This window comes from Silurus aristotelis (assembly GCF_946808225.1).
Source record: "Silurus aristotelis genome assembly, chromosome: 20".
Classification (NCBI taxonomy): Eukaryota; Metazoa; Chordata; class Actinopteri; order Siluriformes; family Siluridae; genus Silurus; species Silurus aristotelis.
This window is the reverse complement of record NC_139593.1, coordinates 21,418,491-21,446,210: the sequence shown is the minus strand read 5'-3', so window position 1 is coordinate 21,446,210 and position 27,720 is coordinate 21,418,491. Positions and strand designations below refer to the sequence as shown.

At 39.3% G+C, this 27,720-nt stretch overlaps 3 protein-coding genes and 2 long non-coding RNA genes across 9 annotated transcripts; 2 read left to right on the top strand and 3 right to left on the bottom strand.

Annotated features, from left to right (window-relative positions):
• Nucleotides 1-1,051: 1,051 nt before the first annotated feature.
• LOC310715474 (interferon-induced GTP-binding protein Mx2-like) lies at nt 1,052-11,030 on the top strand. 2 transcript variants are annotated; one of them, XM_083521918.1, is made up of 13 exons: nt 1,052-1,591; nt 1,744-2,087; nt 4,948-5,085; nt 5,403-5,557; nt 5,696-5,834; nt 5,949-6,147; nt 6,392-6,470; nt 6,720-6,842; nt 8,361-8,502; nt 8,870-9,028; nt 9,371-9,447; nt 9,570-9,827; nt 10,032-11,030. In XM_083521918.1, the coding sequence occupies exons 2-13, from the start codon at nt 1,898-1,900 to the stop codon at nt 10,254-10,256; spliced, it is 1,884 nt and encodes a 627-aa protein (XP_083378044.1). In that variant the 5' UTR covers nt 1,052-1,591; nt 1,744-1,897; the 3' UTR covers nt 10,257-11,030. The 2 variants fall into 2 exon arrangements, with proteins under 2 accessions (XP_083378044.1, XP_083378045.1); XM_083521919.1 differs by having other exon boundaries at nt 1,052-1,627.
• Nucleotides 11,031-12,139: 1,109 nt separating this feature from the next.
• LOC310715472 (interferon-induced GTP-binding protein Mx1) lies at nt 12,140-18,783 on the top strand. 2 transcript variants are annotated; one of them, XM_083521915.1, is made up of 13 exons: nt 12,140-12,209; nt 12,358-12,671; nt 13,377-13,529; nt 13,760-13,914; nt 14,758-14,896; nt 14,992-15,190; nt 15,367-15,445; nt 15,528-15,650; nt 15,809-15,950; nt 16,070-16,228; nt 16,381-16,457; nt 16,535-16,783; nt 17,567-18,783. In XM_083521915.1, exons 2-13 carry the CDS (start codon nt 12,482-12,484, stop codon nt 17,789-17,791), a joined length of 1,890 nt encoding a protein of 629 aa, XP_083378041.1. In that variant the 5' UTR covers nt 12,140-12,209; nt 12,358-12,481; the 3' UTR covers nt 17,792-18,783. The 2 variants fall into 2 exon arrangements, with proteins under 2 accessions (XP_083378041.1, XP_083378042.1); XM_083521916.1 differs by lacking the exons at nt 12,140-12,209; nt 12,358-12,671 and having other exon boundaries at nt 13,420-13,529; nt 13,685-13,914.
• A 957-nt stretch (nt 18,784-19,740) lies between these two features.
• On the bottom strand, nt 19,741-22,745 carry pcnp (PEST proteolytic signal containing nuclear protein). Of its 2 annotated transcripts, none has more exons than XM_083523201.1 (5): nt 22,617-22,745; nt 21,503-21,729; nt 20,969-21,037; nt 20,825-20,880; nt 19,741-20,242 (listed from the first exon to the last, which is right to left on the bottom strand). In XM_083523201.1, exons 1-5 carry the CDS (start codon nt 22,657-22,659, stop codon nt 20,134-20,136), a joined length of 504 nt encoding a protein of 167 aa, XP_083379327.1. In that variant the 5' UTR covers nt 22,660-22,745; the 3' UTR covers nt 19,741-20,133. The 2 variants fall into 2 exon arrangements, with proteins under 2 accessions (XP_083379327.1, XP_083379326.1); XM_083523200.1 differs by having other exon boundaries at nt 21,503-21,732; nt 22,617-22,719.
• A 213-nt stretch (nt 22,746-22,958) lies between these two features.
• Nucleotides 22,959-24,474, bottom strand: LOC310715566. The gene is made up of 5 exons (XR_014530362.1): nt 24,358-24,474; nt 23,928-24,039; nt 23,624-23,844; nt 23,326-23,539; nt 22,959-23,050 (listed from the first exon to the last, which is right to left on the bottom strand). It is a non-coding gene; the product is annotated as an uncharacterized lncRNA (long non-coding RNA).
• Nucleotides 24,475-24,605: 131 nt separating this feature from the next.
• Nucleotides 24,606-26,248, bottom strand: LOC310715504. Of its 2 annotated transcripts, XR_014530348.1 has the most exons (4): nt 26,073-26,248; nt 25,299-25,387; nt 24,907-25,057; nt 24,606-24,772 (listed from the first exon to the last, which is right to left on the bottom strand). It is a non-coding gene; the product is annotated as an uncharacterized lncRNA (long non-coding RNA). The 2 variants fall into 2 exon arrangements; XR_014530347.1 differs by having other exon boundaries at nt 25,299-26,248.
• Nucleotides 26,249-27,720: the final 1,472 nt, after the last annotated feature.

The window sequence follows — 27,720 nt, the reverse complement described above, 5'->3', positions numbered from 1 at the left end:
GTGTTTGCAACTCTCAGGATCGACTCGGTTTGAGGAATCATTCATTGGGATTTGCATGACAGGTGAAACATCTCTGACTTTCCCGGAAAACACAGAGGGACTCGGTGTAGGACATTGTTGAACATTTCTTGAACTGTTTGTGAAGTTGATCAGCTTGATGAGCCACGCGCTCATCTCGGGGAGCAGTATGAGGAGAAGGTGCAACCACGCATCGACCTGATCAACTCTTTACGTGCCCTCGGTGTGGAGAAGGACCTCAAAATGAAAATGAAATAGCTGGTAATGGCATGGGCATCAGTGAGAACCTCATCAGCCTGGAGTTAACATCAACTAAGGTTCCTGACCTCACACTCATCGACCTACCTGGTATTACCCATGTAGCAGTCAAAGACCAACCAGAGGACTTTGTGTCAAATATTACTAGCCCATAAAACCATAATCTAAATGAGCAATTCTGAATCATTTTTGTGATGTGGTATACTTGGTGTGATATTTATATGTATATATTTATATAAGCCTGATTTAAAGATTCCACACTGTTTTATGTGAAAGTAATACCAAACACATATCTAACTTTCATTCAGGTTAAGAAACTGATCAAAAGGGTGATCACAAAACAAGAATCCATCATCCTGGTGGTGGTGCCATGTAACGTGGCTATGTCCACGTTACATGGCATCATCCTGGTGGTGGTGCCATGTAACGTGGACATAGCCACTACTGAAGCACTGAAGATGGCTCAGGAAGTTGATCCAAATGGCGAGAGAACCCTGGGTGTGTGCGATGCTTTCTACAACATATCATTTCAATACTGTTACATTGTTGGTGCGTTTTCATCATATTTAATTTGATAATTTCTTCTTCTTTCGTTTTCTGTGTGTTGTTTATTACAGGCATCCTAACAAAGCCTGACCTGGTGGATAAACGCATGGAGGACGTGGTGGTGTCCATCATCAATAACGATTGATGTGTCAAGTGCAGAGGAGCTAAAGGATTGTGTCTCTCCGTACGAAGAGATCAAGAATAACAAGAACTTCTTCGAAAATCACCCACATTTTCAGTATAAATTATACTCCTCTTAAATTTTCCTGAAAAATTTCCTGTTTATTTGATATTCTTGTTGATATGCTTTGCACACATTAGCTTTACTTTAATTCCTCTGATTTTGTGCCCCTAAACCCAACCATTGATCAACAGCGTTATCTAGTTTTTAATAGATTTTTCTCCTACAATGTCCATTTAAAGGAGTTTTATTAGATTAAGGTTTCTCAACATTTTGTTTATCAGCTTAGCAGGTGGACTAGAAAAGGATCAGAATTCCTCCCACCTATAAACCTATTAACCATGGCCCAACTCTAATTCAGCACATACACCATGATGTCACTTTCAAACACATTATTTGACTATGAAAATGAGTGTGTGAGGCGTTGGCTTTAGCATGTCAGGTACAGAAAGGCAGTGTCGGTATCTTCAGAAATAATGGCTAATTATAAGAAATGTGATCTTTTCTGTGAGCTCTTACCACGAAATGAAACCTAATGAATCATTTTCGGGTTTTTTTAGAACCTAGGATTGGTTTCACCGACGCAAGGTGAGGTGCAGGTTATTGCGCGCGGCTGGCACAGTGGCAAGCACTTATTTTTATGATGTGTTATAATTGTTTTATTGATGTGATATTTGATTATTATTTATGCTTGGCTTTTTGGAAAAGAAAAACTTTTTTTGTGTGTTTGACTCCTGTAGGTTCGATTTCGTTTGAGTTGCTTGGCATCTGTGTGTGTACCAGGCTCGAATTTTCAGGAAATCCAGAGGGACTAGGTGTAGGGTGTTGAACGGAATCCGTTTGATTTGTAACATTTATTGATCAGTTCGTGGAGTTGATCAGCTGGTTTTCGAGATGAGCGCGTGCCTGAGTGAGCAGTATGAGGAGAAGGTGCGTCCGTGCATCGACCTGATCGACTCTTTGCGCGCCCTCGGTGTGGAGAAGGACCTCGCGCTGCCAGCCATCGCCGTGATCGGAGACCAGAGCTCGGGGAAGAGCTCGGTGCTGGAGGCGCTGTCCGGAGTCGCTCTGCCCCGGGGGAGCGGTGAGAAACCATTGGCTAATATTTATATATATAAAATGTGTGTATGTATATATATATACAGTGAGGAAAATAAGTATTTGAACACCCTGCGATTTTGCAAGTTCTCCCACTTAGAAATCATGGAGGGGTCTGAAATTGTCATTGTAGGTGCATGTCCACTGTGAGAGACATAATCTAAAAAAAAAAATTCAGAAATCACAATGTATGATTTTTAAACTATTTATTTGTATGATACAGCTGCAAATAAGTATTTGAACACCTGAGAAAGTCAATGTTAATATTTGGTACAGTAGCCTTTGTTTGCAATTACAGTGGTCAAACGTTTCCTGTAGTTTTTCACCAGGTTTGCACACACTGCAGGAGGGATTTTGCCCCACTCCTCCACACAGATCTTCTCTAGATCAGTCAGGTTTCTGGCCTGTCGCTTAGAAACACGGAGTTTGAGCTCCCTTTAAAGATTCTCTATTAAGTTTAGGTCTGGAGACTGGCTAGGCCATGCCAGAATCTTGATATGCTTCTTACAGAGCCACTCCTTGGTTATCCTGGCTGTGTGCTTCGGGTTATTGTCATGTTGGAAGACCCAGCCTCGACCCATTTTCAATGCTATATCTGAGGGAAAGAGGTTGTTCCCCAAAATCTCGCAATACATGGCCCGGTCATCCTCTCCTTAATACAGTGCAGTCGCCCTGTCCCATGTGCAGAAAAACACCCCCAAAGCATGATGCTACCACCCCCATGCTTCACAGTAGGGATGGTGTTCTTGGGATGGTACTCATCATTCTTCTTCCTCCAAACACGTTTAGTGGAATTATGACCCAAAAGTTCTATTTTGGTCTCATCTGACCACATGACTTTCTCCCATGACTCCTCTGGATCATCCAAATGATCATTGGCAAACTTAAGAGTTGCCTGGACATGTGCTGGTTTAAGCAGGGGAACCTTCCATGCCATGCATGACTTCAAACCATGACGTCTTAGTGTTTTACCAACAGTAACCTTGGAAACGGTGGTCCCAGCTCTTTTAAGGTCATTGACCAGCTCCTCCCGTGTCGTTCTGGGCTGATTTCTCACCTTCTGTAGGATCATTGAGACCCCACGAGGTGAGATCTTGCATTGAGCCCCAGTCCGAGGGAGATTGACAGTCACGTTTAGCTTCTTCCATTTTCTAATGATTGCTCCAACAGTGGACCTTTTTTCACCAAGCTGCTTGGCAATTTCCCCGTAGCCCTTTCCAGCCTTGTGGAGGTGTACAATTTTGTCTCTAGTGTCTTTGGACAGCTCTTTGGTCTTGGCCATGTTAGTAGTTGGATTCTTACTGATTGTATGGGGTGGACAGGTGTCTTTATGCAGCTAACGACCTCAAACAGGTGCATCTAATTTAGGATAATAAAGGTGGACAATTTAAAGGCAGACTAACAGGTCTTTGAGGGTCAGAATTCTAGCTGATAGACAGGTGTTCAAATACTTATTTGCAGCTGTATCATACAAATAAATAGTTTAAAAATCATATATTGTGATTTCTGGATTTTTTTTTTTAGATTATGTCTCTCACAGTGGACATGCACCTACGATGACAATTTCAGACCCCTCCATGATTTCTAAGTGGGAGAACTTGCAAAATAGCAGGGTGTTCAAATACTTATTTTCCTCACTGTATATATATATATATATATATATATATGTATGTATGTATGAAAACAAATTGAAATATTTTTTTATAATAATATATATGGGAGGGAGGACAGTCGGATATGTGGATAGAAATAAAAAATATAATTGCAATATAATGTATTAATTGTAATATATATATATATATACCTTTGGATTATGCTGAACGCCTAAAATTATATTACAGTAATTACACAATAATGTTGCATTCTGGGTTCTTCCCACTCCTCCATGGATCTCATCCAACATGAATCATTTACGCAAACAAGTGGCAATGATGCCAGCTTAAGTTCAAACTCATTAAAACAGATATGAAGAAATTCTCTCATGATATCTGCTAACATTGCTGATGTTAAGAAGTTTCCATCATCTATATCTTAAACATTCAGGACAGCTGAAAAATGGAAGAACAGCTTGGAAAATGGAAGAGCCAGCTAGTTATGACATGTTCAGATGCTTTAGCAACAACATGCTCAAATCTAATTTATCCTTCCTCAAAGATTTCAAACTAATTACACCCAGAGTGCCACACTGGTTCTTCTCGGGCCTGTCTGAAATTGCATGTGACTCAACCCTTGTGGTGTGGTGCATTCATCAAGAAACAGTCGCAAAACTCTTGCTGGGTGTGGAGGACAACTCAAAAAACGGGTAGAATCTCAACTGTGGGCTATATTTATTTCAATTGGTCTTTTTAATGCACTGCCATAAAAAGTACACAACAAAACAAAGCAGTTTAACAAAATTCCCAGTAACTGAATATACAATAAGATGCATTACCTGCTGGTTTGACTGTTTTCTGACACCAACTCTTTTTTTGAGTTTTTGAGTTTATGGCTCAAATTCCAGCATCAAGTTCATAGAACTATCAAGTAAACAAAAGTTTCTGCAATGGTGGCAATTTTATGGTTCTCTGTGGAGTCTACTGCATATTTTTTAAATAGTTCTTTTATTTATCACGATGGAAACAAAACCATCATTAAAATGTAACTAACAATAACCCGAAGCTTTTAATGTAATGGTCTAAAACATTGGACCCTGAGAGGTGAGAAGAAACAAGTACACCCTATGATTCAGTAACATTTCTCACAATAAACATTTACTTGACGTAATAGAAAAATATCAAGCTAAAGGAAAAAAAGGTGGGGAAGTTGAGCAAACTAACATTGTTGATCAAAATTCTGCAACCACTCAGGTATTGTGACAAGATGTCCACTCGAGCTGAAGATGAGGAGAAGCAGTAAAGAAGACTTCTGGCATGCAAAGATCAAGTATGAGGATAAAGAGGAAGAGATAAAAAATCCAGCAAAGGTTGAGGAAATCATTAGAGAATGTACTCCTTAAAACAGATTTATGCAAATTGAATTGAGTACTTGCCAAAATTCTAATGTGGCTATGGCTATTTATGAACGTTCCTAATTGCGTCAAACACTTTGTAGTGTTAAATGCAAGATGCCAAACAGAGTATTATAACAAGCTTAATATCAGTATAATTATACTTATAATGAGTCTATCAAAGCTAAATTTGACGTTAGCTAGCATTGTGCATGCTTTTTCTTTAATGTAAACTTCCTGAATTGATTGCTAATCTTCTCAAATTTGAGCTAGCTTTCTTTGCTAAACTATTATTATGTGCAGGTTCTTGTTCAGCTCAAAATGAAATAGCTGGTAATGGCATGGGCATCAGTGAGAAGCTCATCAGCCTGGAGTTAACATCAACTCAGGTTCCTGACCTCACACTCATTGACCTACCTGGTATTAGCCATGTAGCAGTCAAAGACCAACCGGAGGACATCGGAGACAAAGTAAATTTTGGTCGCCAGGGAGTAACCCATATCTAACTAAACCATCTATTTGTATCATAACCCTGATGAAAGATTCCACTTTGTTGTATTAAAATTTAATACAGTACCAACACATGTTTATGAAACACTTTCATTCAGGTTAAGAAACTGATCGAAAGGGTGATCACAAAGCAAGAAACCATCATCCTGGTGGTGGTGCCATGTAACGTGGACATTGCCCTTACTGAAGCACTGAAGATGGCTCAGGAAGTTGATCCAAATGGCGAGAGAACCCTGGGTGTGTGCAACGTTTAATTTAACATATATTATATATAGCACATTATGTACTTTTTGGTGAATTTGAATACACCTTGTAATGTGTTTCTGTGTATCTGTGTCCTGTTTATAACAGCCATCCTAACAAAGCCTGACCTGGTGGATAAAGGCACGGAGGATATGGTGGTGTCCATCATCAATAATGACATTGTTTACCTCAATAAAGGCTACATGATTGTCAAGTGCAGAGGACAGCAGGAGCTCAAGGATTGTGTCTCTTTGGACAACGCGATCAAGAATGAGAAGCACTTCTTTACAGATCACCCATATTTCAGGTACACATTATAATCAGCTTCAAACAACAACTATGTATTTAGAACTTCTTTCAAAGTCATCCATCTTGACTTTCCTTTTTAATATTCACATGCATTTAGTAGAATGTCAATTTTTCATACAAGAATGAACCATATTAGTTACCGTAGTACGAGGATCATAATGATCATTAAACCAAGTAAAAAATGAAAGCAAAAGAAATCTGAAAAAGTGAGCCGAATGGAAAGTTGTTGTTTTTCTTCAAAGTAAACTGTATGACCAAGGAAAAGCCACGATTCCCAACCTGGCTAAGAAACTCACACTGGAACTCGTTCTTCACATCGAGGTAAATTGAGTTTTTTTTTTTCCACTACAGAAGCGTCATTGTCTTTCAAAAGAATAAGTGTCGATCACACACAATCCATGTGATTAAATATAACTCTGCTACCTCTTGTATTTTAGACTGCAACAATACTAAATAGGTCAATAACCTTCAAAACATCTGCAGATTGTGTTGTGGTCCTTGCTCATATTAAACTGTATCTTTGTATCTCTTTGTGTGTGCGTGTGTGTGCGTGTGCACGCGTGCCCTTAGCGGTCTCTGCCACAGCTGGAAGAGCAGATCATGGTAAAGTTGGCAGAAACTCAAGCTGAACTGCATAGCTTTGGCCCAGGGGCTCCTACAGAACCGGAACAAAAGATCTACCTCCTGACAGACGTACGTGATAACGTAAAAACATTAAGCCCAACAGTGTGGTTCCTGAACTTTGTTAAATAACATGGCCAAATATCACAATGTGTCCCTTTAATTTGTTTTCATATTTTATTGTCTACCAACTTACAGAATAGAGATAAAGGAAAACAAAACACAACCACAAGGTTCAGTAGGCACAAGCATAAAGTTAGCAAACTAAGAAACTGGCAACAAGCATACATATTCCCACCCAGCAAAGTGACAACCGAAAGTCTAAAATACATTCTGACAAAGAAACGACTAAAACTGACAGTACAGTCAGGCAAAAATACTGAATGGCATGAGAAACATTAGGAACATTAGGAACTTAGGAGTGCTCCTACAGGCTGTAACCTTCCCAGTCCACAAGCTACTGCAGCAATTTTTGGAGTCCATTATCCAGCGGACTGTGGTGTCTGGTCCCCGATAATGTGTAGGCCAGGATGGGAAGTCCTCTTTAATGACGTTCTCTTTAATGTCCTAGGTAAATGTAACTAGTATGTAACTTGGTTTACTCGCCTGGTTATCCAGAACAGCCCAATGTTGCGTTGGCTGTTAGACTTGGGGTGGAAGCCCAAGGACAGGCTTGATGTGGAGCCTTTAAGCTGGCAGAAGGCTCTTCAGAACTGTGATAAATACTGAGAGCCATGATTAGTTACTATGTCCCAAGGAAGGCTGAATACCCAAAAGAGTGGTGCACACCAACTCTGCCATCATCTTGGCCTTGGGTAGTTAAGGCGAAGCTATGAAAAGGCATGCCTTGGCAAACCATTTGTTTGCTACTAGCACCACAATGTTGCTTTGAAATGGCGGAAGGCTGGTGATAAAGTCCAGAGAAAGGTGTGACCGGGTGGCGGGTGGAGCAGTCTCTAAGGAGGCTGGTTTGGGGTCTTGGCCTGGCTGCATGTGGAAAGGAAAACAAAACACAAAGTGTAAATACAGGCAGGCAAAAATACAAAACAGCATGAGAAACAAATGAGAGACATCTTATGGAAGCACAATAGGCATCTTCAGAAGAGTCAAGGACTTGAAGTCTTGCTCTGTACTTTGATGGTTACTTTCATTTATTTTTATTTAGATAAAATTCAGTAGGTTCCTCCAAACAAAGTTGTACATTATGGTGTCACACAAGCACTGAAATCCAACAGAAAATATATTTCCCACCACATCACTCTACAAAGATGACTATTTCCCCACCACAACATTTTTGTAGTTTTTGCCTGCTTTGTTTTGTTTGCTGATATTTAGCCTGTTTCACATTTTTAAAAAAATAATTGCTACAAAATTGGCTTTTGTTTGCCAACATTGTTATAATAAAGGCTTTCCTGTATTTACATCCATTTATGAGCATGAGCAAAATATCTCATTTGTACTATGGCAACATCCTTGGGGAGAACCTTATCTAAACTTCTCAAACCTTAATGTCCATTTCTATTAGCCAAGTGTTTTAAAGGAACTCAGGTTTTTTGTTTGTCTGACCTATGTTTTTTATTTGTTTAATAGAAAATCACTGCATTTACTCAGGACGCCATTAATCTGGTGATTGGAGAGGAGGTAAAGTGCATGCCATATTATAACATCTTCCCACTTCTGAGAAAGCAGTTTGATCTCTGGAAGAATGACCTAGACAAAGTGGGAGAGAATTGTGAGTAGCAGTGTGACAAAATGTCAAAGTTTCATACATAAAATAATATTAAGGTTAGAAATGTATTTTGGTAAATTTTAATATCTTTGAAATCATTTTCCAGGCGTTTTCATTGTAATTTTTTCAGCATAAAAACATAATTTTTTTGAACATGCTAAGAATTCATGTAAAGTAAACACGAAATCCGAAGTGGATATTATTTTTTGTTAGGCTAAGAATCTAGGGATTGAGTGAAGAAACTGGAAATTCCTCGTGTTAAAAACCATGAAGTATAACGTGATGAATCGGAAGTGTTCATGATAGTACGAGGGTCTATCCTTGTTTTTACAAAGATGAAGCTTACTTTTTACTCTGTTGAATATTCAAGTTGATAAGAGAATTGAGAAAGAACTGCAGGTGTATGAGGATAAATACAGAGGCAGGGAATTGCCTGGATTCTTAAATTTCAAGACGTTTGAGGTTTTCCTGAAGGAACAGATCAAGCTATTGGAGGAACCTGCCATCAGGAAAATGGAGGAGATCACAGGTATATAACATGTTTGAAGTTAAACTCATAGAATTTATGCAAAGACTAAGAAAATGCTCTGTGTTGTGAATTCTGCAATGGTATAACAGTAAGCAGTCACTGTCTATTCTTTGGACTGGCTTTGTGAATGTAAAGGGTGAAAGATAAGCTGCATGCTGTTCCATTCTTGCTCTCTTTGCTCTCATCTCTTCTTTCTTAATCCACCACGTTCTGAAACAAAGAACACTCCTTTACAAGCGTGGAACTCCTCACTCAGTTTTCCCAGATCCATTCAGAAACCTCAGTTTAACCATGAAACCACATCAGCAGTTGTATTTATATAAATCTATCATCTGTCTTTAGATGTCATTCGGAAACAGTTCCTCCAACTGGCTCATTCCAACTTTCCACATTTCCCCAACCTCCTCAAAATGTCAAAGGTATATCCTCATATTTTACCCACAAACTTATATCTAATTACATTCCTAAGGCATTAACTAACCTGTCAGAACCATTTCCAAGCGTGTCAATGTTTGGTGCTTTTTCATTTCATTTGTTCCAGACCAAAATTGAGACCATAAGGCAGATAAAGGGGTCAGAGGCTGAATCAATGCTGAGGACCCAGTTTAAGATGGAGCTGCTGATATACACCCAAGACAGAATGTATAAGGATAATTTGCAACTATTGAAGATCGAGGAGGAAGAAGAGCAGCGAAAAAACTTTGGTGTGGCTCGCCCCCCATCTAAAGGTTTATATGATGTTTCAGACAACGAGGCCACTCTTGAGGAACTGGCGTCCCACCTGAGGTCTTATTACTCAGTAAGTTAAAAGTAACAGTTAATTTCATTTCATGTTTTTTTGTATGTATATATAGTATAATTTATTCGCACAGCTTAAATAATTTATTCGCACAGCATTTACATTATGTGCAACAAACTCACTGGTTCCGTGCTGAAAGAATAAGAGACAGGCATTTATTTACTTTCATTTTCACTGTACTATCTGATTACATTTTGTGTTTAGATTGTGGGGAGGCGTCTGGCTGACCAGGTGCCACTGGTGATCAGGTATGTGGTGCTTCAAGAGTCAGCTGCACAGCTGCAGCGAGAAATGATACAGCTCATCCAGGACAAAAAGAACATCGATGAGCTGCTGAAAGAAGATAATGAAATGACCAGCAAACGGAACAACGTGAAAAGCCGCTATAAACGTCTCATGGAGGCCTGCACCTACCTGTCCAGGTTTTAGAACCAAAAAATACTTTTAAATATATAATCTCCTTTGGTAAATTATACAAAATTATTAAACACATTTTCTTATGTTACGGAATTTTCAAGGAAACACAAATTTCTGTTAAATCAGTTTTTGACTAGAATGTTCTTTCATTTGGGTGGGTTTTTCATTTCAAGGTCTCAGGTTTTACTTTTTAGGTTTTGAAGGTTTGGATTTCTGTATCTTAAACATTCTGGGGAAAAATTATTACTACTATCTGTTCTGGAATAATAAGGATTAACTATAAAAAAAAAAATTATAAAATCCTCAAAAAATCAAGCCTCACGTGTTTTGTCTCTCTTCTCATATTAACAATGTATTATGCATCTAAAATGACGGTGGCCGAGAAGTGCAAAACACGTTAACAAATCCGAAAACAAAACAACAAATGCAAAAACAAATTAACAAATCCGAAAACACAACGACAAGTCAGACAAACCGTACAGTTTGTGAATGGAATCTTACCGATCATTGGACGAATGTATATCTTGTAATGATAATAATAGTAATGATGATAATAGTAATGATGATAATAATAATAATGATAATGATAATAATAATGATAATAATAATGATAATAATAATGATAATAATAATGATAATAATGATAATAATAATGATAATAATGATAATAATAATGATAATAATGATTAGCAGATACAATTTATTCAACTGAAATAATTTAGAAGCCAAGAGCAGCATCTTGCCGGGAGTGGTGTGGGGTGTCCACGCAAAATAAAAAAAAATAAAAACATTTTTTGTTTGTTTTACTGCTTATTTGCACAGTCACGTCAATTATCATGTCACCATGTGGAGTCAATTAACTGGGTCAAGACTTTGAGTGTGTCTTTGAGTACCCTCACTCATACACTCAGTGGCATTGAAACGTCATCGTATTCTTGCATATAGAATCAGTTACAGCTTTTAGAAAATTAGAAAATGACAAACGGCTAACAGCGCCATCTAGTCGTTAACAAGGTCATCTTATTCAGACAGAATGACGTAATTTTGTGTTTTGGCCATTGTTTTGGCTTGGCATTTATGCTTTATATCTTAGTTTATCCCTTGACATCCCTTGAGCTCTGTGCATATTGCAAACACACACACGCAAACACACACACACACACACACACACACACACACACACACACACACACACACACACACACACACACACACACACACACACACACACACACACACCCGTTTACAATAGGAATATTAGCATGGACCCAGTCTACCTCTGCAGGTCTTTGCACGTGCCCTTTTTGATACTACATTATACACTGTACACTTCTTCTTCTTTTTTTTTTTTTGCATTTGCGCTATCATAACGCTATACATTCCTTGAGTTTTTTATAATTTATCAAAGTTTGCTTGGATGATTCACAGAATTTAATGGCAGGGTGTTACAGACTGTTTATTGTTTACATAGAAAAAAAAAAAAAACTTTAATCTGGAAAAGAAAAACGTCTAATGTTCATGAGCACAGTTATGTGGCCACAGGTGTAAAAACAAAAGTCCAGGTCCAGAACTTTATATTTTGCTTCATAATGTTCTCGAGTTGAACTATGGGTGTTAGTAGGTGGGGGAAAATGATAGATGGGGCACCTTGTGCTTTCTGGTGTCATGTTGAAACCAGTCTCACGGCATTCCACATATAAGAATAAAAGGTCTGGTCCTACCTTATTATTGTGTTATTGTATTATTGTGTGTGCAAATTGTAGCCTTACAATTCCTTTAAGTACATCCTTTTGGCACATTTTACCAATATATAAAATGTGTTATTTTCTATTGACTCATACCAGGAAACGAAACCTAATAAATAATTAAGACTGTGGTTTGCTTTCGTTTTCCGATTTTCACTCGGTAAGAGTCGATTCACTCAGTAAGAGTCGATTCACTAAAAGCACGGCTGTATGACTCAAGGTTATTGCGTATATATTTTGCTATATGGCGATAACTTATTTTATTAATAGTTGTTATGAATATTTGCTTTACTTTGGCTGAAAAAAAAAGCTTTTTTTTTTTACGTTTTTACGTTTTGAAGAATCATTCATTGGGGTTTGCATTACAGGTGGAGCATCTCTGACCTTACAGGAACACAGAGGGAACACAGAGGGAACACAGAGGGAACCCAGCTGTGTACAGTGTAATAAACCATTTTATTTCTAGAATTTTTTACTCGGATTTGATCCAAAATGAGCGCGTGCCTGAGTGAGCAGTATGAGGAGAAGGTGCGTCCGTGCATCGACCTGATCGACTCTTTGCGCGCCCTCGGTGTGGAGAAGGACCTCGCGCTGCCAGCCATCGCCGTGATCGGAGACCAGAGCTCGGGGAAGAGCTCGGTGCTGGAGGCGCTGTCCGGAGTCGCTCTGCCCCGGGGGAGCGGTGAGAAAAACATGGGTCCAATTATCAAAACAAATCTTCATAATGTATATATTTCACTGTTTATAAAATAATGTATACACTATATTGCCAAAAGTACTGGTCATAAGTTTGGTCTGTATTTTTGAGCATTTTTTAAACTTTTAGGCCATTTCTATTAAAATGTTATTGTTGTCGGATTAAGGATAGGGGATGAGCGAATATGCAGCAGCTACTATTGGAAAATCTCTTCTTTCGGCTTCTCCCATTAGGGGGCGCCACAGCGGATCATCTTTCTCCATAATCTCCAAAATTGTCACTGCACAATGCAGCTAGCTCTATTAGCAGTGTCACGATTTAAGCGTAATGAAATGAATGAAAAGTGTTATATTTTAGATCTGCTGGTGTATCAGATTTGACTATTACTGTATAACCAATCTTGTTTTTTTTCTACCTAGTTTGATCCCATTAAAATGACCCCCTGTCTAAATGTAAGTGGGTACATGAGGTCATATACAGTTAGATCAAATGTAACTGTGGGAATGTTAACGTAAGTTGTTTTGAAGCCGATGATGGTACTTGATATGAGGTATTTGATCCTAGTCATCTTCATCTCTGGACCTTACCAGTGGTTGGAATTTAGCAAACACACAATAGTTTCACTTTCACCAGGTTCAAATGTATCCACTAGGAATCGCACACCTGAGCTGATTTGATCTCTACAAACAGGTATCGTGACGAGATGTCCACTCGAGCTGAAGATGAAGAGGAGCAAAGAGGAAGATGTCTGGCATGGAAAGATTAAATACAAGAAAGATCATGATCAGGAATTTGAGGAACAGTTTGAAGATCCGGCAGATGTGGAGAAAAAGATTAGAGAAGGTTGTGTTCCAAGTGCATCCTATTTTCACACATGCTTGGTCATTTTGTTTTGACATGTTCTGCAATGTTAGCTAGCTTTGTTTGGGCTTTTCTTTGTCATTGTTTAGTTAATTTGGTTGGTTTTGGCTAACACCGTTTGTGTGTATTTCTTAAAGCTTCATTTGTGTAGTCATGCACCCAGATGATTCATTGGCATTCATGGCATTATCGTTCGTGTGTGTTCTACTCAGCTCAGGACCATATGGCTGGGGTTGGTGTGGGCATCAGTGATGAGCTCATCAGCCTGGAAGTGACGTCGCCTGATGTTCCCGACCTTACACTTATTGATCTGCCTGGTATTGCCCGAGTCGCAGTCAAAGGCCAACCAGAGGACATTGGAGAACAGGTAAAGCATCTGCTACTAAGTGATAAATACAGTCTATAAATGAATAAATAAATAAAAGCATGACATAAACCTAGTGTCTGTTGATGACACTACTGTAATCTCTGTTCTGAGAGGAAAAAAATAGTCCACAGTGCCTAAAGCAGCTTCCTGCAGAACAAATATAATTTGATCATTGCTAGCACAAAAAACCTTTAGTAAAACTGGTTAGGGGATGCAAATAATTACAGGAAGTACGTTGCCCTTGACAATCCTGTAAAAGTTGTACACTGGCACTCCCTTTCGGCATGTACCACAAAGCTACCACTGTGTCCATGGTTACAGTTCTGATATCTTGCATTTCAGCCCCAGGCCTTCAGGGTGTCCTACCTGAATTAATCCACCTCTTGACACCACAGTTATAGAAGCAGAGCGCTGCATCTCATACAGCGAGAATAAATGGCATTACCAAAGCAAGAAACCCAATAGACAGAATTCAATTTCATCAGATGCCCCGGGTTTTCTGTGTGTGTTCATGTATTTTTTCTGTGCATTATGATTGATTAGGAGGCAAATTGTAAGTCAAATTCTTCAAGAACGGAAAAGCTCAACTGTTTTGAACTGTTTTTGCCTACAATGTCCAGCTTTTCTAGAAAGCTCGATCTTCTGTAAGTGTAATTTCTTCTCCTCTTTTATCCATTGGGGAAAGAAAAAACATCTGTTAAATCCAGTTTGCTTTGCTACAGATGTGGGTTGCGAGCTCTGACTAGTATGCTCTCTGACCATCTAATCAATGGACATTTAAATGCATATGTTTTGGTTGGCTTCTAGCTGGCTTTCTAGCTGACACTATTGACTTTTATTCAGATTAAAAGGCTGATCAAAAAGTTCATCACAAAGCAAGAAACTATCAACCTGGTGGTGGTGCCATGCAATGTAGACATCGCAACTACTGAAGCGCTGAAGATGGCTCAGGAAGCCGATCCAAACGGCGACAGAACCCTCGGTTCGTGCTGTGTTCTCTACAATACTTTTAAAAATTGAAAATAGATGTCTTCATTGAGCATTTATGCATGTGTGCGTTTTTGTCGATTATAACAGGCATCCTAACAAAGCCCGACCTGGTGGATAAAGGCACGGAGGAGACGGTGCTGTCCATTGTCCATAATGAGATTATTTACCTCACTAAAGGCTACATGATCGTCAGGTGTCGAGGGCAGAAAGAGATCATGGACCGCGTCTCGCTGCAGGATGCCACTGAGAAGGAGAAGGACTTCTTTAAGGCCCACCCACAATACAGGTGATATGTTTTACTGTAAAAAACTTAAAATTGTTCCTCAATGACAATTAATTGAGACTTATAATTTATATTGGTACTTTTTGGTTTGATTAGAGATATATTTATTATATATATTTGATTTGGATTTTAAGTCATGTCTGCGAATGTCAATGGTACTGCTTACAATTTTTTAACAGCTTGCTGTATGAAGAAGGAAAAGCCACCATTCCCAACCTGGCTGAGAAACTCACACTTGAACTCGTCCATCACATTGAGGTAAAAGATTTGTTCTATGATGCCAAGGATTGCACAGTAAACAATACAGTCCACTCTGGTAGTAAAATGTGTATGTGTTCAGCTATCTCTGCCACGACTGGAGGAGCAGATTGAAATAAAGTTGGCTGAAGCCCAAAGTGAACTGGATCGCTATGGCTCAGGGCCTCCTGCAGAACCAGGAGAAAGAGTGTTTTTTCTGATTGATGTAAGTGATGGACACCAATATAAAAAAGCAATACCACTTACTAATAACTAAGCAAGCTAGTCAAGATAACACGGTGTCATTATGTCTCTAGGTCAGTATGATCTCATAACTGAATACAAAAGGTCTTTTTAGTTTGACCTTTTTTTAATGTGTTTTAGAAAATCACAGCATTCACTCAGGACACCATTAACCTCACGACTGGAGAGGAGCTAAAGAATGCCCAACATCTCAACATTTTTTCAGGCCTGCGGAGGCAGTTTTCTCTCTGGAAGTGTCACCTAGACAACTCCAGAGAGGCATGTGAGTGGTGTTGTGACGATAACATATCTTAGATTGTAGGGAAATGGTGTTTGCCCCCCTGCTTTCTGGGTTGAAAAGTTGGAAGTGTTAACATTGGATTTTTTGGGTAAATTAACTAGTTGACATGATGATCGAGAAGGAGGTGAACGAGTATGAAGAAAAACACAGAGGAAGGGAACTACCAGGATTCATCAACTACAAGACCTTTGAGGTGATCGTGAAGGACCAGATCAAGCAGTTGGAGGAACCTGCCATCAGGAGACTGAAGGAAATCTCAGGTATATGGCATGGTCAGACATACACTTCTTTGTGTGGAGACAGACCTCAGTATTTCCATAGGTTCTAATCGCATCCTGGGTTTCCTTTGGTGCTTACATCAATGTTTATTACAGTATATTGTATTTACAGAGATATCTCCATCTGTCTTTAGATCTTATTCGGAAGGGCTTCATCCAACTGGCTCAGTACAGCTTCTTGGGCTTTCCCAATCTCCTCAAAATGGCAAAGGTAGGTCCCCATATTTACACAAGGAAGTACCAGATCATAAAGTATGATAAACATGAAGCCCATTGTGGTTCCTATAGACGTTGATTGAGTGCATAAAGCAGAAAAAGGAGTCTGAGGCCGAATCAATGTTGAGGACTCAGTTTAAGATGGAGCTGATTGTCTACACCCAAGACAGCATGTACAGTGACACACTGAGCAGGATGAAACTCAAAGAGGAGGAAGAGCATGAAAATACTCAAATGATTGCTTCGTGTAGTTTTTACAATAACTCGGACAACAGAGCCACTCTTTACGAACTGATGCGTCACCTCAAGTCCTACTACAGTGTAAGTGTTTTTTTATTTATTTATTTATTTATTTATTTATTTATTTATTTATTTATTTATTTATTTATTTATTTTTTTTTTTTTTAACCTATGGCTTATTCTGTCTTGTGAATCGCAACATAACATGCAGTGCCGGTTGGCCTGGCTGATGTGGCAATTATTAGCAATTTTAGCTTTATTTAAACACAATAAAACGTCACAAATATAATTCCAAATCTTCAATACTTTATGATGGTCATTAATATTTATTACAAGAATTCAAGTTTTTTTTTCAGGCAAGTACATAATAAATCAGTCCAAATCATACTTAATAATAAACAAATCATGCTAGAAAAAATTTAAAAACAGGCTTTAACATGAGCCGTATTGACTTACCTATATGGTGATTGATGTGTCAGATATTGGATTAACCATGTGATGCTCCAGGAGCAATTGATTTCTATTGTAATCAACCTTTTTAAACAACTCGAACGCAACAAATGTTTCTTTCAGCCTTACTACTAGGAAGATCTTGTGATTTGCAACAAGAATGTACACACACATGTTACACATTTACATTCACATACACATTGTTATATTGGGCATGCATTCGTACATACTATGAAAAGCACTATAAAGAACAAGAGAAAGCAAGCTTCAGATAGCTTTAGTGCAGTTGGCTAGAGTTCGTCAAACTTTATGAACATAGTCAGCTATTCGTTTTCCTTTATGATACATGCTTTTTAAGTTTGGCATCAAAACTACAAGTTTTTAATTATTTTCCCTTATTGAACACGTGTTTAGATTGTGATTAAGCGTCTGGCTGACCAGCTGCCGCTGGTGATGAGGTACCTGCTGCTTCAAGAGCTGGGGGCACAGCTGCAGAGAGAAATGCTACAGCTCATGCAGGACAAAAACAACATGGATCATCTGCTGAAAGAAGATCACGACATCGGCAGCAAACGCACCAACCTCCAAAGCCGACAGAAGCGCCTGATGGAGGCCCGCAACTACCTGGTCAAGTTTTAGAGTGAAAGGTGGTGTCTATTTTTTGGAAATATGCTATTTAAATAAGCTTATTGTTATTTAAATACTTAGCATTTCAGTCGAAACCCTATCGTTTTATGTTTATTATTTCATTTGAAGAACCTACTTAGTTTTGATCAGATCATCTTCATACAGTGAAGACCAAAATTTTGTTTGTTAGACCCAACTGTTCTCATATATTGCAACATTGGCACTGGCACAATGGCAAGCACACCAACATTTACAAAGGGGTATTGACATTAAACATGGTGCCTCTAATAACAACTATCCGCTAAGTTGACATAAGCAGTTTCACAACAGTGCCACCTACTGTTTGAGATATGAAGATTTGATGTTTTTGCTTATAATTTCTATAATAAAGTCATGAACCTGGTGGCTTTAGATTTAGTGAAACATAACAGTTTTGATGTAAATCATTATGACTGTGGATTATAATGCTTTACTTTACAAACCCATTGGCTAATCGATACAAAACTCCGTAGGTATCATCATTGGTACGCTCTGAAAATACTAAAAAAACTAATCTAATTAATGAATAAAACAAAATTAAAAGGTTTTATGTCTAAACCCCAAAGCTTTGCTCTGAACATCATGAATTTTGGTAAGTAAAAGCATCTTATAATTCCAAGGAAGCATGCACGTAAAGATCTTAAAGTGCTTAAACACCGATTTTATATATGAACACATTCCTGTAGTGCGTCATTAAACTCTACTTCACTATAGTCTTATATATAACATGATAGCATGTCAAAACCTGGAGACAACTCCACTCGTGTTATAATCATATAATCAGATCAGAAGTTGAAACTGTATCCAGAAATTATATCCAGTGTCCTAAGTCTGTTTCTAAACATCTGGCATAAAAACTGATTGAAATGTTGACCTTCTTAAAGGTTTTGTATTGTTTTCTCACTTACCCTATCTTTATACATGAGGTAAGTGTTGTATACTCTATAATAAAGACTTATTAAATAAATTCTAGGTAGCTCAATCATCACTTTTAAGTATTATTTAACTTGTGTCTGTATTTCAATTGCCTATTAAGTTTCATGAAAAAATAAATCTATAATGTTCAAGGATTAATGTGATTTTAATATATAGTGAGCGTTTTCTTAATAGGCAACTGATATTCCCCATATCTGTGGAAAATGTGGATGGTTTTTAATGTTTTCATCACCTCAATGTGGAGGGTTAAAATTTCTTCATTTCCAATTTCAACCAAAACAAATTTCATTTTTAAATGAATTTACCTTCAATCATGTCTGAAACGTTCATATGCATGTTATCCATTAGAGAAAGCGGACGACAGGGTGGAGAGAGGAGTTGTGGTATTGTATGAGGATATCAGGTGTGTCAGAGAAGTGTGTGAGGGTGGTGCAGGACATGTATAAGGACAGTGTGACGGCAGTGAAGTGTGCAGAAGGAACGACAGACTGGTTCAAGGTGAAGGTTGGAGGTGTTCGTTGAGAGTGATGACGATGGATTAGAAATGAGTTTATTAGAGGGACAACGCATGTAGGACGTTTTGGAGACCAGGCGAGGAAGGTGAGATTGAGATGGTTTGGACATGTGCAGAAGAAGGGACATGGGGTATATCAGTAGGAGAATGCTGAGGATGGAGCCACCAGAAAGGAGGAAAAGAGGAAGACCATGGAGGAGGTTTATGGTTGTGGTGATGGAATACATGCAGGTAGTTTGGTTGAAAGAGGCAGATGTGTAGAGGACAGTAGTATGGGGACGGATGATCAGCTGTGGCACCCCCTAATGGAAGAAGATGAAAGAAGATGAAACATGGTATCCATATTTTTTTTTTAGAGGAAGTGTTCCAGGCGTATGCTGATCACATCACAAAGCCGTGTTTGGCCTAAAGAAGAAATCATGTTTAGCGAAGACAAGGGAAAGAATAAAGTGACAGAAATAAGACACTTCCATAACTCATCACTTAGATTTAATTCTCTTTCCCCAAAGAAACCAACACACAAAGAACAAACACTTTAATGACGCCACATGATTTATCAGCATCGGAAATTTACGTCGTCTTAATAATAATCTACTTCCTTATTGCTAATAATGTCTGTCAAGCCAGTGTTTGGAACTACAACTGAGCAAATAGGTTAGTTGTGATACATCTGGAGGAAAAGTCAATGAAAGGGTATGATTCTGTGGTAAAAACAACAAAAAGTGGCGTCAGAGTGGGAAAGTCTCATCACGTATGTACATGTACACATATTTTACAAAAGTCTGTCAGAGAAAACAAACAAAAAAAAAAGGGACAAAAAAAAAAAAAAAAAAAAAAAGACAAAGCAGATTTAGAACAGAGGAAGTTATTGGTCCGTCTGTGTTTTGAGCTTCCTCTCCCAGAGCTTCTGGTGGTCGGAGAATCCTTGCTTTCCTTTGTTGAAGGAGTTAGGGCCTGCTGAAGTTGGGGTGTCCCTGTAATTACAAAGTAGAAAAATGTGCTTTTATTATATAGAATGAAAGAAGACCAGCAGTCACTTGTCAATAATTTATAGTAAAAAAAAACATCCAACTATAACTGAGATCTTCGCAATTCCTGTGTCATTAGGAACCTTCACCGCAACCATGAGAAATGGGAACCCTGAGCAGGTTTACGAATTTGTGACCTACAGCGCCACCTAGAAGTGAATTTCGACACAGATTCTTGCTTATGATGAGGTACTCCTGTTAAGTGCAAAATATTGATCCGAATGCGTCACGCTGATGCCGAGGTGTGCTCTTACTTCCTGCTTGGAGGCTCTGCCAACAAATTTGTTTACAGGTTCTTGAGAATTAGTGTTTTGGCACAGCCTTATGATGATGTGATCCAGATATATTGATGTTTGAACATCATTTGTAGAATAGGGAAAAAAAAGATCTTAGAGGGTTGTTAAGATAGTCCTCTGTACATTTCATAAAAAGCTTTCAAGGATTTCTATAGACTGCCTGAGCCTCCCAATGTGGAATTCTAACACAAATCTAATAGTGTACCTAAGAAAAAACAACAACCCAACAAACCTCCCAATGTTCTTCATCCTCATCTTCGCTTCCGGAGGCATCTCCTCTGGTTCACTCTATAAGGACAGACGAAGGCATTTCACATCAACCGCTAATGTCAATCCCATGACATCTCCCTGTCTGTGTCTGAGAGAAATTACTCACGTCATCGTCGTCATCGAAAACAGACGCAGGTTTCTTGGAGGGTAAAATGGGCGCCACTTCCTTCGGTTTCTGGAAAAGATTGACATGCTTCAGAGAGAAGTCTGTGTCACTTTTGAACCACAATCGACACAACGGAAATAATGGAACGGTCAAGTACTTTGCCACCGAAGTCGTGAGCTTGCTAACAGGTGACTCAGCGATATTTTACAGTGCAGGCGGGTCACGTTTAGCTAGTTTGCAGAATCAATCAATTAGAGTCTAGTTGAGTCGACTCTGAGTGAGCAGAGTCAGAATTCGCAAGATCAAGCCAAGTTTTTTTTTTTTTTAAGACTATATGCTAGCAAGTGAACATGATCTATAATTTCTTGGCTCTATCATGGATCTGCGGTCTGGACCCTGCGGTCTGTCCACAACTTTAGCAAAAAAGAATTCACTTATAGTTAATATAATTTTTGTTATCAAAATGAAGTACCATATATAAGTCATGATCACAACTGGTAAACTACTACAAGTCTTGTTATTAGCATTACTCACGCTGACTCCTAGCTTGATGGAAATAGGAGCAGGCTTCTTAAAACTACTGAAGCCCGCTTTGGGGATTTTAGGAGGCGCCGGCTTGTTAAGGAGCTCGTCCTTGCTGGCTGGTCGCTTCCCCAGACCTCCTCTCCCATCTGCTCCTTCTCCTGCTCCTTCTCCTATTCCTCCTCCAGGGCTGTTGGAGACAGTGTTACTTTTCCCACCGTTTGCCTTCTCCTCCGCTCCTGCTGGAGGCGAAACAACTTACCAAGGTGAGCGACTGTAGCCGTGGTGGCCAAAGGAGAGCTACAGTTACCTGCAAGACGAGGGACGTCAGGAGGACCTGCTCAGAAGTGCTGCTTGAGGGGGGGGGCTGCCACCTCCATCAGCTTAACTGAGCTAAACTATTATCACTTTTTTACTCAGCGTTCACATTTTCCCCTCTGCTCTACCCAGTGACCTCGCGTTATACCACAGCGCTGCTGAGGAACACAGTCGGTTCGGAAAAAGGTTGATTGCGTCCGAATGCTTTCAGCATGATTGTAGGCTAAACCTCATGAAGGTAACTGTAAATGGATAAAAACGGACTTTTGTGGACACGGGCAAATCGCTGTGGTATAAACCAGAAAAAAGAGACTCCCGAGTGTACCGATTTAGGAAAACTCCAGGGTGGGAATAATTACGCTGTGTATAAATACACCACCCTGCTGTTGATTAGTTTCCTACACCAGCACGCCCCAGGAGATGTTTTACTGCTGACACTGTAGATATACAAGTAATAAACATGATTTATATATGGAGTCTGCAGCATGCTGAAATGGTGGCCATAAACTCTTCCTAGCTACACATTAGATTAGTGATCCTGACGCATTAAGAGCAAATGAAGACAGTTTGCTGCTGCTAATAATAATAATAAACAATAATAATAATCTAGCCCCTCCCCCGAAACAGCACAGCGAGCTAACGTTAGCTTAGCGCGCTAGGCCTAGTTAGCTTCTTGCCACCATTTAGATCATTTCTGCGCTTTCATGCAATCATAAACAAAATGACTTTAAACCGCTACAACCGGGCATGTTTTTTTCCCCCAATTCTTTCTTTGTGCTATAATGAAAATGAGCGTTGATAATTTCACCTCCAGCCCGATGTCCATCGCCGCGGTGCTGCACAGCCGCCATTATAATGCAAAAAAAAAAAAAAAAACACTTCCGGAAATGGACCCGTGTACGGGTGCGGCAATAGTACAAACCGAGTCCGTTCCAGAAATTCCGTTTCGCTTTCGAGTTGAAGTCGCGATTGTATAAATAACACAGGCACAGAATTTGTCTGCTTGTAGACTATATGGAATAATATAAAGTGTGTAAAAAAAATCAGTTGTAGCTTGTGAAAGTTAAGATAATTAAAGAGAAATATCGAAGAACAAACAAAAGAACAAAACCGTTGTTTCATTAACATTTACAAAAAAACAAACAAACTACAAATAAGTAAATAAAAACCTGGTTTACATTATGCCATCGCATAGCATTCAACATGACAACTTGCACCATTACGAAAATGTACACTACACACCTACATAACTAACTTTCTTTCGGCTTCTCCCATTAGGGGTCGCCACAGCGGACCATCTGCAGGTTTGATTTGGCACATGTTTTTATCCTAACAGGGTTTTATCCTAACCCTTCCTAACGCAACCCTCCCCATTTACCCGGGCTTGGGACCGGCACTAAGGCTTGTGCAACCCTAATGGCTTGGGTTGGTTCCCTGACCGGGAATCGAACCCGGGCCGCAGCGGTGAGAGCGCCGCATCCTAACCACTAGACCACCAGGGGACCTACACCACACACCTACATAACCCACAATAACAAGTAAAACAGTTCCATTCATACCATTCTCAACTTCAGCAGCTGACTCAGCATTGCGCATCAAATCCAAGAGTTCTGTGGTGGGTACAAGTCCGTGGCTTTCCTTTATTACTTTTGCTTTAAAAGTGGTTGGCCACTTCTCCAAAAATTTGTTGGCCGTGGCCTCACCAAACAGAAATCTGAAATCTTGTTCTATCTGCAATGTAACACACAAAAGTGATGAGTGATACATAATTCTACATTGGATATTTTGGTGATGCTGTGATTTAAGATGTCATACCAGTCCTGGTGTGTCCAGAAATCGTGGGAAGACCAAGAAGACATTTGATGATTTGGCTTCATCGTTGACTATTGCTTGCCGATATATGGTCATTTTCATTTTGTCACGGACAGTCTTTTCATCAGCAGAGTGTCTCAAAACAGCAATAGCTGCTTCCACATCCTCATCAGATGGCTCTCTGTCAAAGGTGGAGGGCTGACGAACACGACCTGGTCCACCAACTTAAGACAAAATAAAATGTTAAAAACTTTCTGTACAATTCACAGGTCACCAATATAATCACATCACTGATCATTAAACATACCTTTTGGAGATTTGCTGCTTAAGGCACCTCTTTCCTCTGCTGTTTTTCTTTGTATGGTCATCAATCGCCATGCAAGGTATCCTGAACCACTCTCTGGATTGTAGTAATGTTCCTAAGTGATTATAAATACATTTTAAAGGAGTACTATTAACATTTCAAAGAGTAAATATGTGCATAATGTTGCAATAACCCATTCACTTACATATCCATGTTGTGCGTATGGGTCTTCTAGATAGGGAAACAAAGCTACTATCCCCTGTGCATGCATCACTCTGACACTTTTTTGGGGGGGGGGGGGGGGATGTCCTAGCATATGAATTCAAAGTTAAAATCACACTCAAATGACATTGCGCAACACAATTTACATAATTAATATTTGTAAAATAATATAAATGTTTATTTACAGCCCAGCGATATGCCTAATGCTTACCCATGTGTTTCTGTCATCTCAGCAGCAAGTATGTTAATCATCTGTCTTCTGGTGGTATCTGTCAGGGATTTGGTTTTTCCATACTCTTGCATAATTTGTTCACCACCAGGCATTGATGTTAAGATTTTTTCAATCTATAACTATAGGTTGAAATGTGATTTTGTTATTGTAAAACCATATGTGATAATGATGAAATTTTTTTTTATCTAAAGAACACTTCCCATGGTGAAACAACATTCAGATTGGACTGAGCAATTTCCACTACTTACCGCTTTTGCCTCGTAGTTTATGTGGCGTGGCCTTTTAGGCTGGCTTCCTTCGGCAGCGGCTTCTTCTTCAACAGGGTCACACAGCGTGTAATTCAGGATGACGGTGTCATCAGATGTACCCGAGCATGATGATAACTGAGAGGTACCTGTTCATTATGAAATTGGAACAAAATATAGAAACATATTACAAAAAAAAGTTACCGGTATTTTAAGACAATAAATGTTCTCATTCCGGCCTTTAAACTAAACAAACTAATTTGTGAATTGTCTAAATGAATACCAAGTCCTCCATTGCCCAGCATGATTCTCAGAGTTCCAGGTGACTCCTTCACTATTTCTTCAAAAACCTCCATGATCAACTTCTGTGTCTGACTGGTCATACACCTTAATGTCTGGCTGCGTGCTTTCTGGTATGCTGAATTTTAGACATGCTGTTTAAACAAATTGAATAAAAAAAACATGCATTCCCTTCTCACAAGAATCAAGTTCATATATTTAAGTTTGCCTCATGTATTCAGTAAATGGTGAAAGACAAGTATCTGCAGCCAATTTTTTGTAACTAAAAAAAAAAAGATTATTGACCTAACTAGATATCATAACATAAATGGTTAAAGCTGTATTATTTTGTCATTGTGTGATGTATAGGCTATAGCTTTAACCTAATGTACCCACCTTCTTTCAAGAAAGCATCGAATGTCAGCTCAGACAGCTTGACGTATTTCTGCTCTTTCCCGAATTGAACACGCAGCAACATTTTGCCCCTGTTAACAAAGAAAATATATATCCAAAATCATAATCTAGGGCTGGTTCAACTAAGAGTTACCTATCCATTTCTCACATGCACTATACATTACTTATATGTTACACTGCAATTACAAATGGCGGCTGAAGAAGTCAAAAGTTGTGCTGGTTGAATATAACATTTATTTTCTGCTGCAAATTAAAGCTAGTTAAAGTTAAGAGGCACGGTCTCAAATTAGCTACCAAATAACTGTGCCAAAGTTAGCTAGCTCATTGGCTATTTTAGTTCGAACAGGAATCCGTTCAAATTGTTAAGCCATGTTAAACAAACACGTCATGCAATCAGTGATCTAAGTTATCGTTATATAAGACCAACATTAACCATCAGTTGCATGCTAACGTTACCAGTATATATAAAAAACCTAGATTAACGTTGCCTGGGAAGCTAAAAAATACATTAGCTAAGAATAGCTATTAACTGTATTAAATCTTTTGTTGTTATAGTGACCGAGTTAACGTTATTTTACGCATAAAACATTCTGACCAACTTCATTCGTGAAAATATTGCAACAAATAAAGGAACAGTTTGGCAGAGTACGGGTTGCTATAACTTGTAATATGACCTCAACTAATATCAGCACACTTTAAAATTATGTAAAGTTAAAAAATACCGTTTTGGTGTGGACAACAAAGGATATTACTTACCTAGCAATATCAGTGACCTAGCGTTGCGCCTTCGCAATCTTCCTCCACCGAAATTCGTGCTAAACGTTTGAGAAGCACAGCAGAGTGGCGGGTATTTATCACTGTTGTAGAGTTAAAATTGTCACTGCGTTTCTGCAGATTTTTACACTCACTTTTAACTCCACTGATAGAGCAACTTTACTGAAATATTAACACGCTATTTTTTACTGTGCAAAAGTTAGAAATTATGCTGGTATTTTCTGTTATATTCCCCTCTGGCTAAAATAATAAATTCAAACTTTGGGTGTTTTATTTGATTTATACATTTAATACATTTTCATGATTTATTAAGGTAAAGGGATCAACCCAGCCATTAGGGGGGCACAAGCCAGTGTACTCTTAGTGCCGGTCCCAAGCCCGGGTAAATGGGGAGGGTTGCGTTAGGAAGGGCATCCAGCGTAAAACATGTGCCAAATCAAATATGCGGATCACAAATGAGAATTTCATACCGGATCGGTCGAGGCCCGGGTTAACAACGACCGCCACAGGTATCGTTAGCCGACAGGGTACCGGTGGAAATTGGGCTACTGTTGGCCGAAGGAGGAGAAGGAGAGGAGGAAGGCATCTACAGAGACGGCAGGAAAAGGAGCAGTGTAGGAGAGTAGAGGTTCGGGTTGGTACTTTAAATGTTGGTACTATGACGGGTAAAGGGAGAGAGATAGCTGATATGATGGAGAGGAGAAAGGTAGATGTGTTGTGTGTTCAGGAGACCAAGTGGAAAGGGAGTAAGGCCAGGAACATTGGAGGTGGGTTTAAACTGTTTTATCATGGTGTGGATGGGAAGAGAAATGGTGTAGGGGTGATTCTGAAGGAAGAGTACAGTAAGAGTGTAGTGGAGGTGAAGAGAGTTTCTGATAGGGTGATGATCATGAAGGTGGAAGTTGAAGGGATGATGATAAATGTCATCAGTGCCTATGCTCCACAAGTTGGCTGTGAGATGGAGGAGAAGGAAAGATTCTGGAGTGAATTAGATGAAGTGGTAGATGGTGTACCTAGGAAAGAACGATTGGTGATTGGGGCAGACTTTAATGGGCATGTAGGTGAAGGGAACAGAGGTGATGAGGAGGTGATGGGTAGGTATGGTTTTAAGGAGAGGAATGTGGAAGGGCAGATGGTGGTAGATTTTGCTAAAAGGATGGAAATGGCAGTGGTGAACACGTATTTTAAGAAGAAGGAGGATCATAGGGTGACGTATAAGAGTGGAGGAAGGTGCACACAGGTGGATTATCTTCTGTGTAGGAGATGCAACCTGAAGGAGATTGGAGACTGTAAGGTGTTGGCGGGGGACAGTGTTGCTAGACAGCATCGAATGGTGGTCTGTAGGATGGTTTTGGAGGTGAAGAAGAAGAGGAGGAAAGTAAGGTTTGAAAGAAGAATAAGATGGTGGAAACTGAAGGAGAAAGAGTGTAGTGTGAGGTTCAGGGAAGAGGTCAGACAGGGGCTTGGTGGTGGTGAAGAGGTGCCGGATGATTGGGCAACTACTGCAGGAGTGATGAGGGAGGCAGCTAGAAAAGTACTTGGTGTGACATCTGGAAATAGAAAGCAAGACAAGGAGACGTGGTGGTGGAATGAGGAAGTGCAGGAGAGCATTAGGGGAAAGAGATTGGCA

Excerpts from the sequence above, each read along its gene's own strand:
- LOC310715474 (XM_083521918.1), top strand. The coding sequence starts at position 1,898 with ATGAGCGCGTGCCTGAGTGAGCAGTATGAGGAGAAGGTGCGTCCGTGC. Across the intron at positions 6,148-6,391 it reads ACAGATCACCCATATTTCAG|TAAACTGTATGACCAAGGAA; the intron begins GTACACATTATA and ends TTTTCTTCAAAG. Across the intron at positions 8,503-8,869 it reads AGACAAAGTGGGAGAGAATT|TTGATAAGAGAATTGAGAAA; the intron begins GTGAGTAGCAGT and ends TGAATATTCAAG.
- LOC310715472 (XM_083521915.1), top strand. The coding sequence starts at position 12,482 with ATGAGCGCGTGCCTGAGTGAGCAGTATGAGGAGAAGGTGCGTCCGTGC. Across the intron at positions 12,672-13,376 it reads CGCTCTGCCCCGGGGGAGCG|GTATCGTGACGAGATGTCCA; the intron begins GTGAGAAAAACA and ends CTCTACAAACAG. Across the intron at positions 16,458-16,534 it reads ATCTCCTCAAAATGGCAAAG|ACGTTGATTGAGTGCATAAA; the intron begins GTAGGTCCCCAT and ends TGGTTCCTATAG.
- pcnp (XM_083523200.1), bottom strand. The coding sequence starts at position 22,659 with ATGGCGGCTGTGCAGCACCGCGGCGATGGACATCGGGCTGGAG. Across the intron at positions 21,038-21,502 it reads CCATCAAGCTAGGAGTCAGC|AAACCGAAGGAAGTGGCGCC; the intron begins GTGAGTAATGCT and ends AATCTTTTCCAG. Across the intron at positions 20,243-20,824 it reads AGGATGAAGAACATTGGGAG|GGACACCCCAACTTCAGCAG; the intron begins GTTTGTTGGGTT and ends TTGTAATTACAG.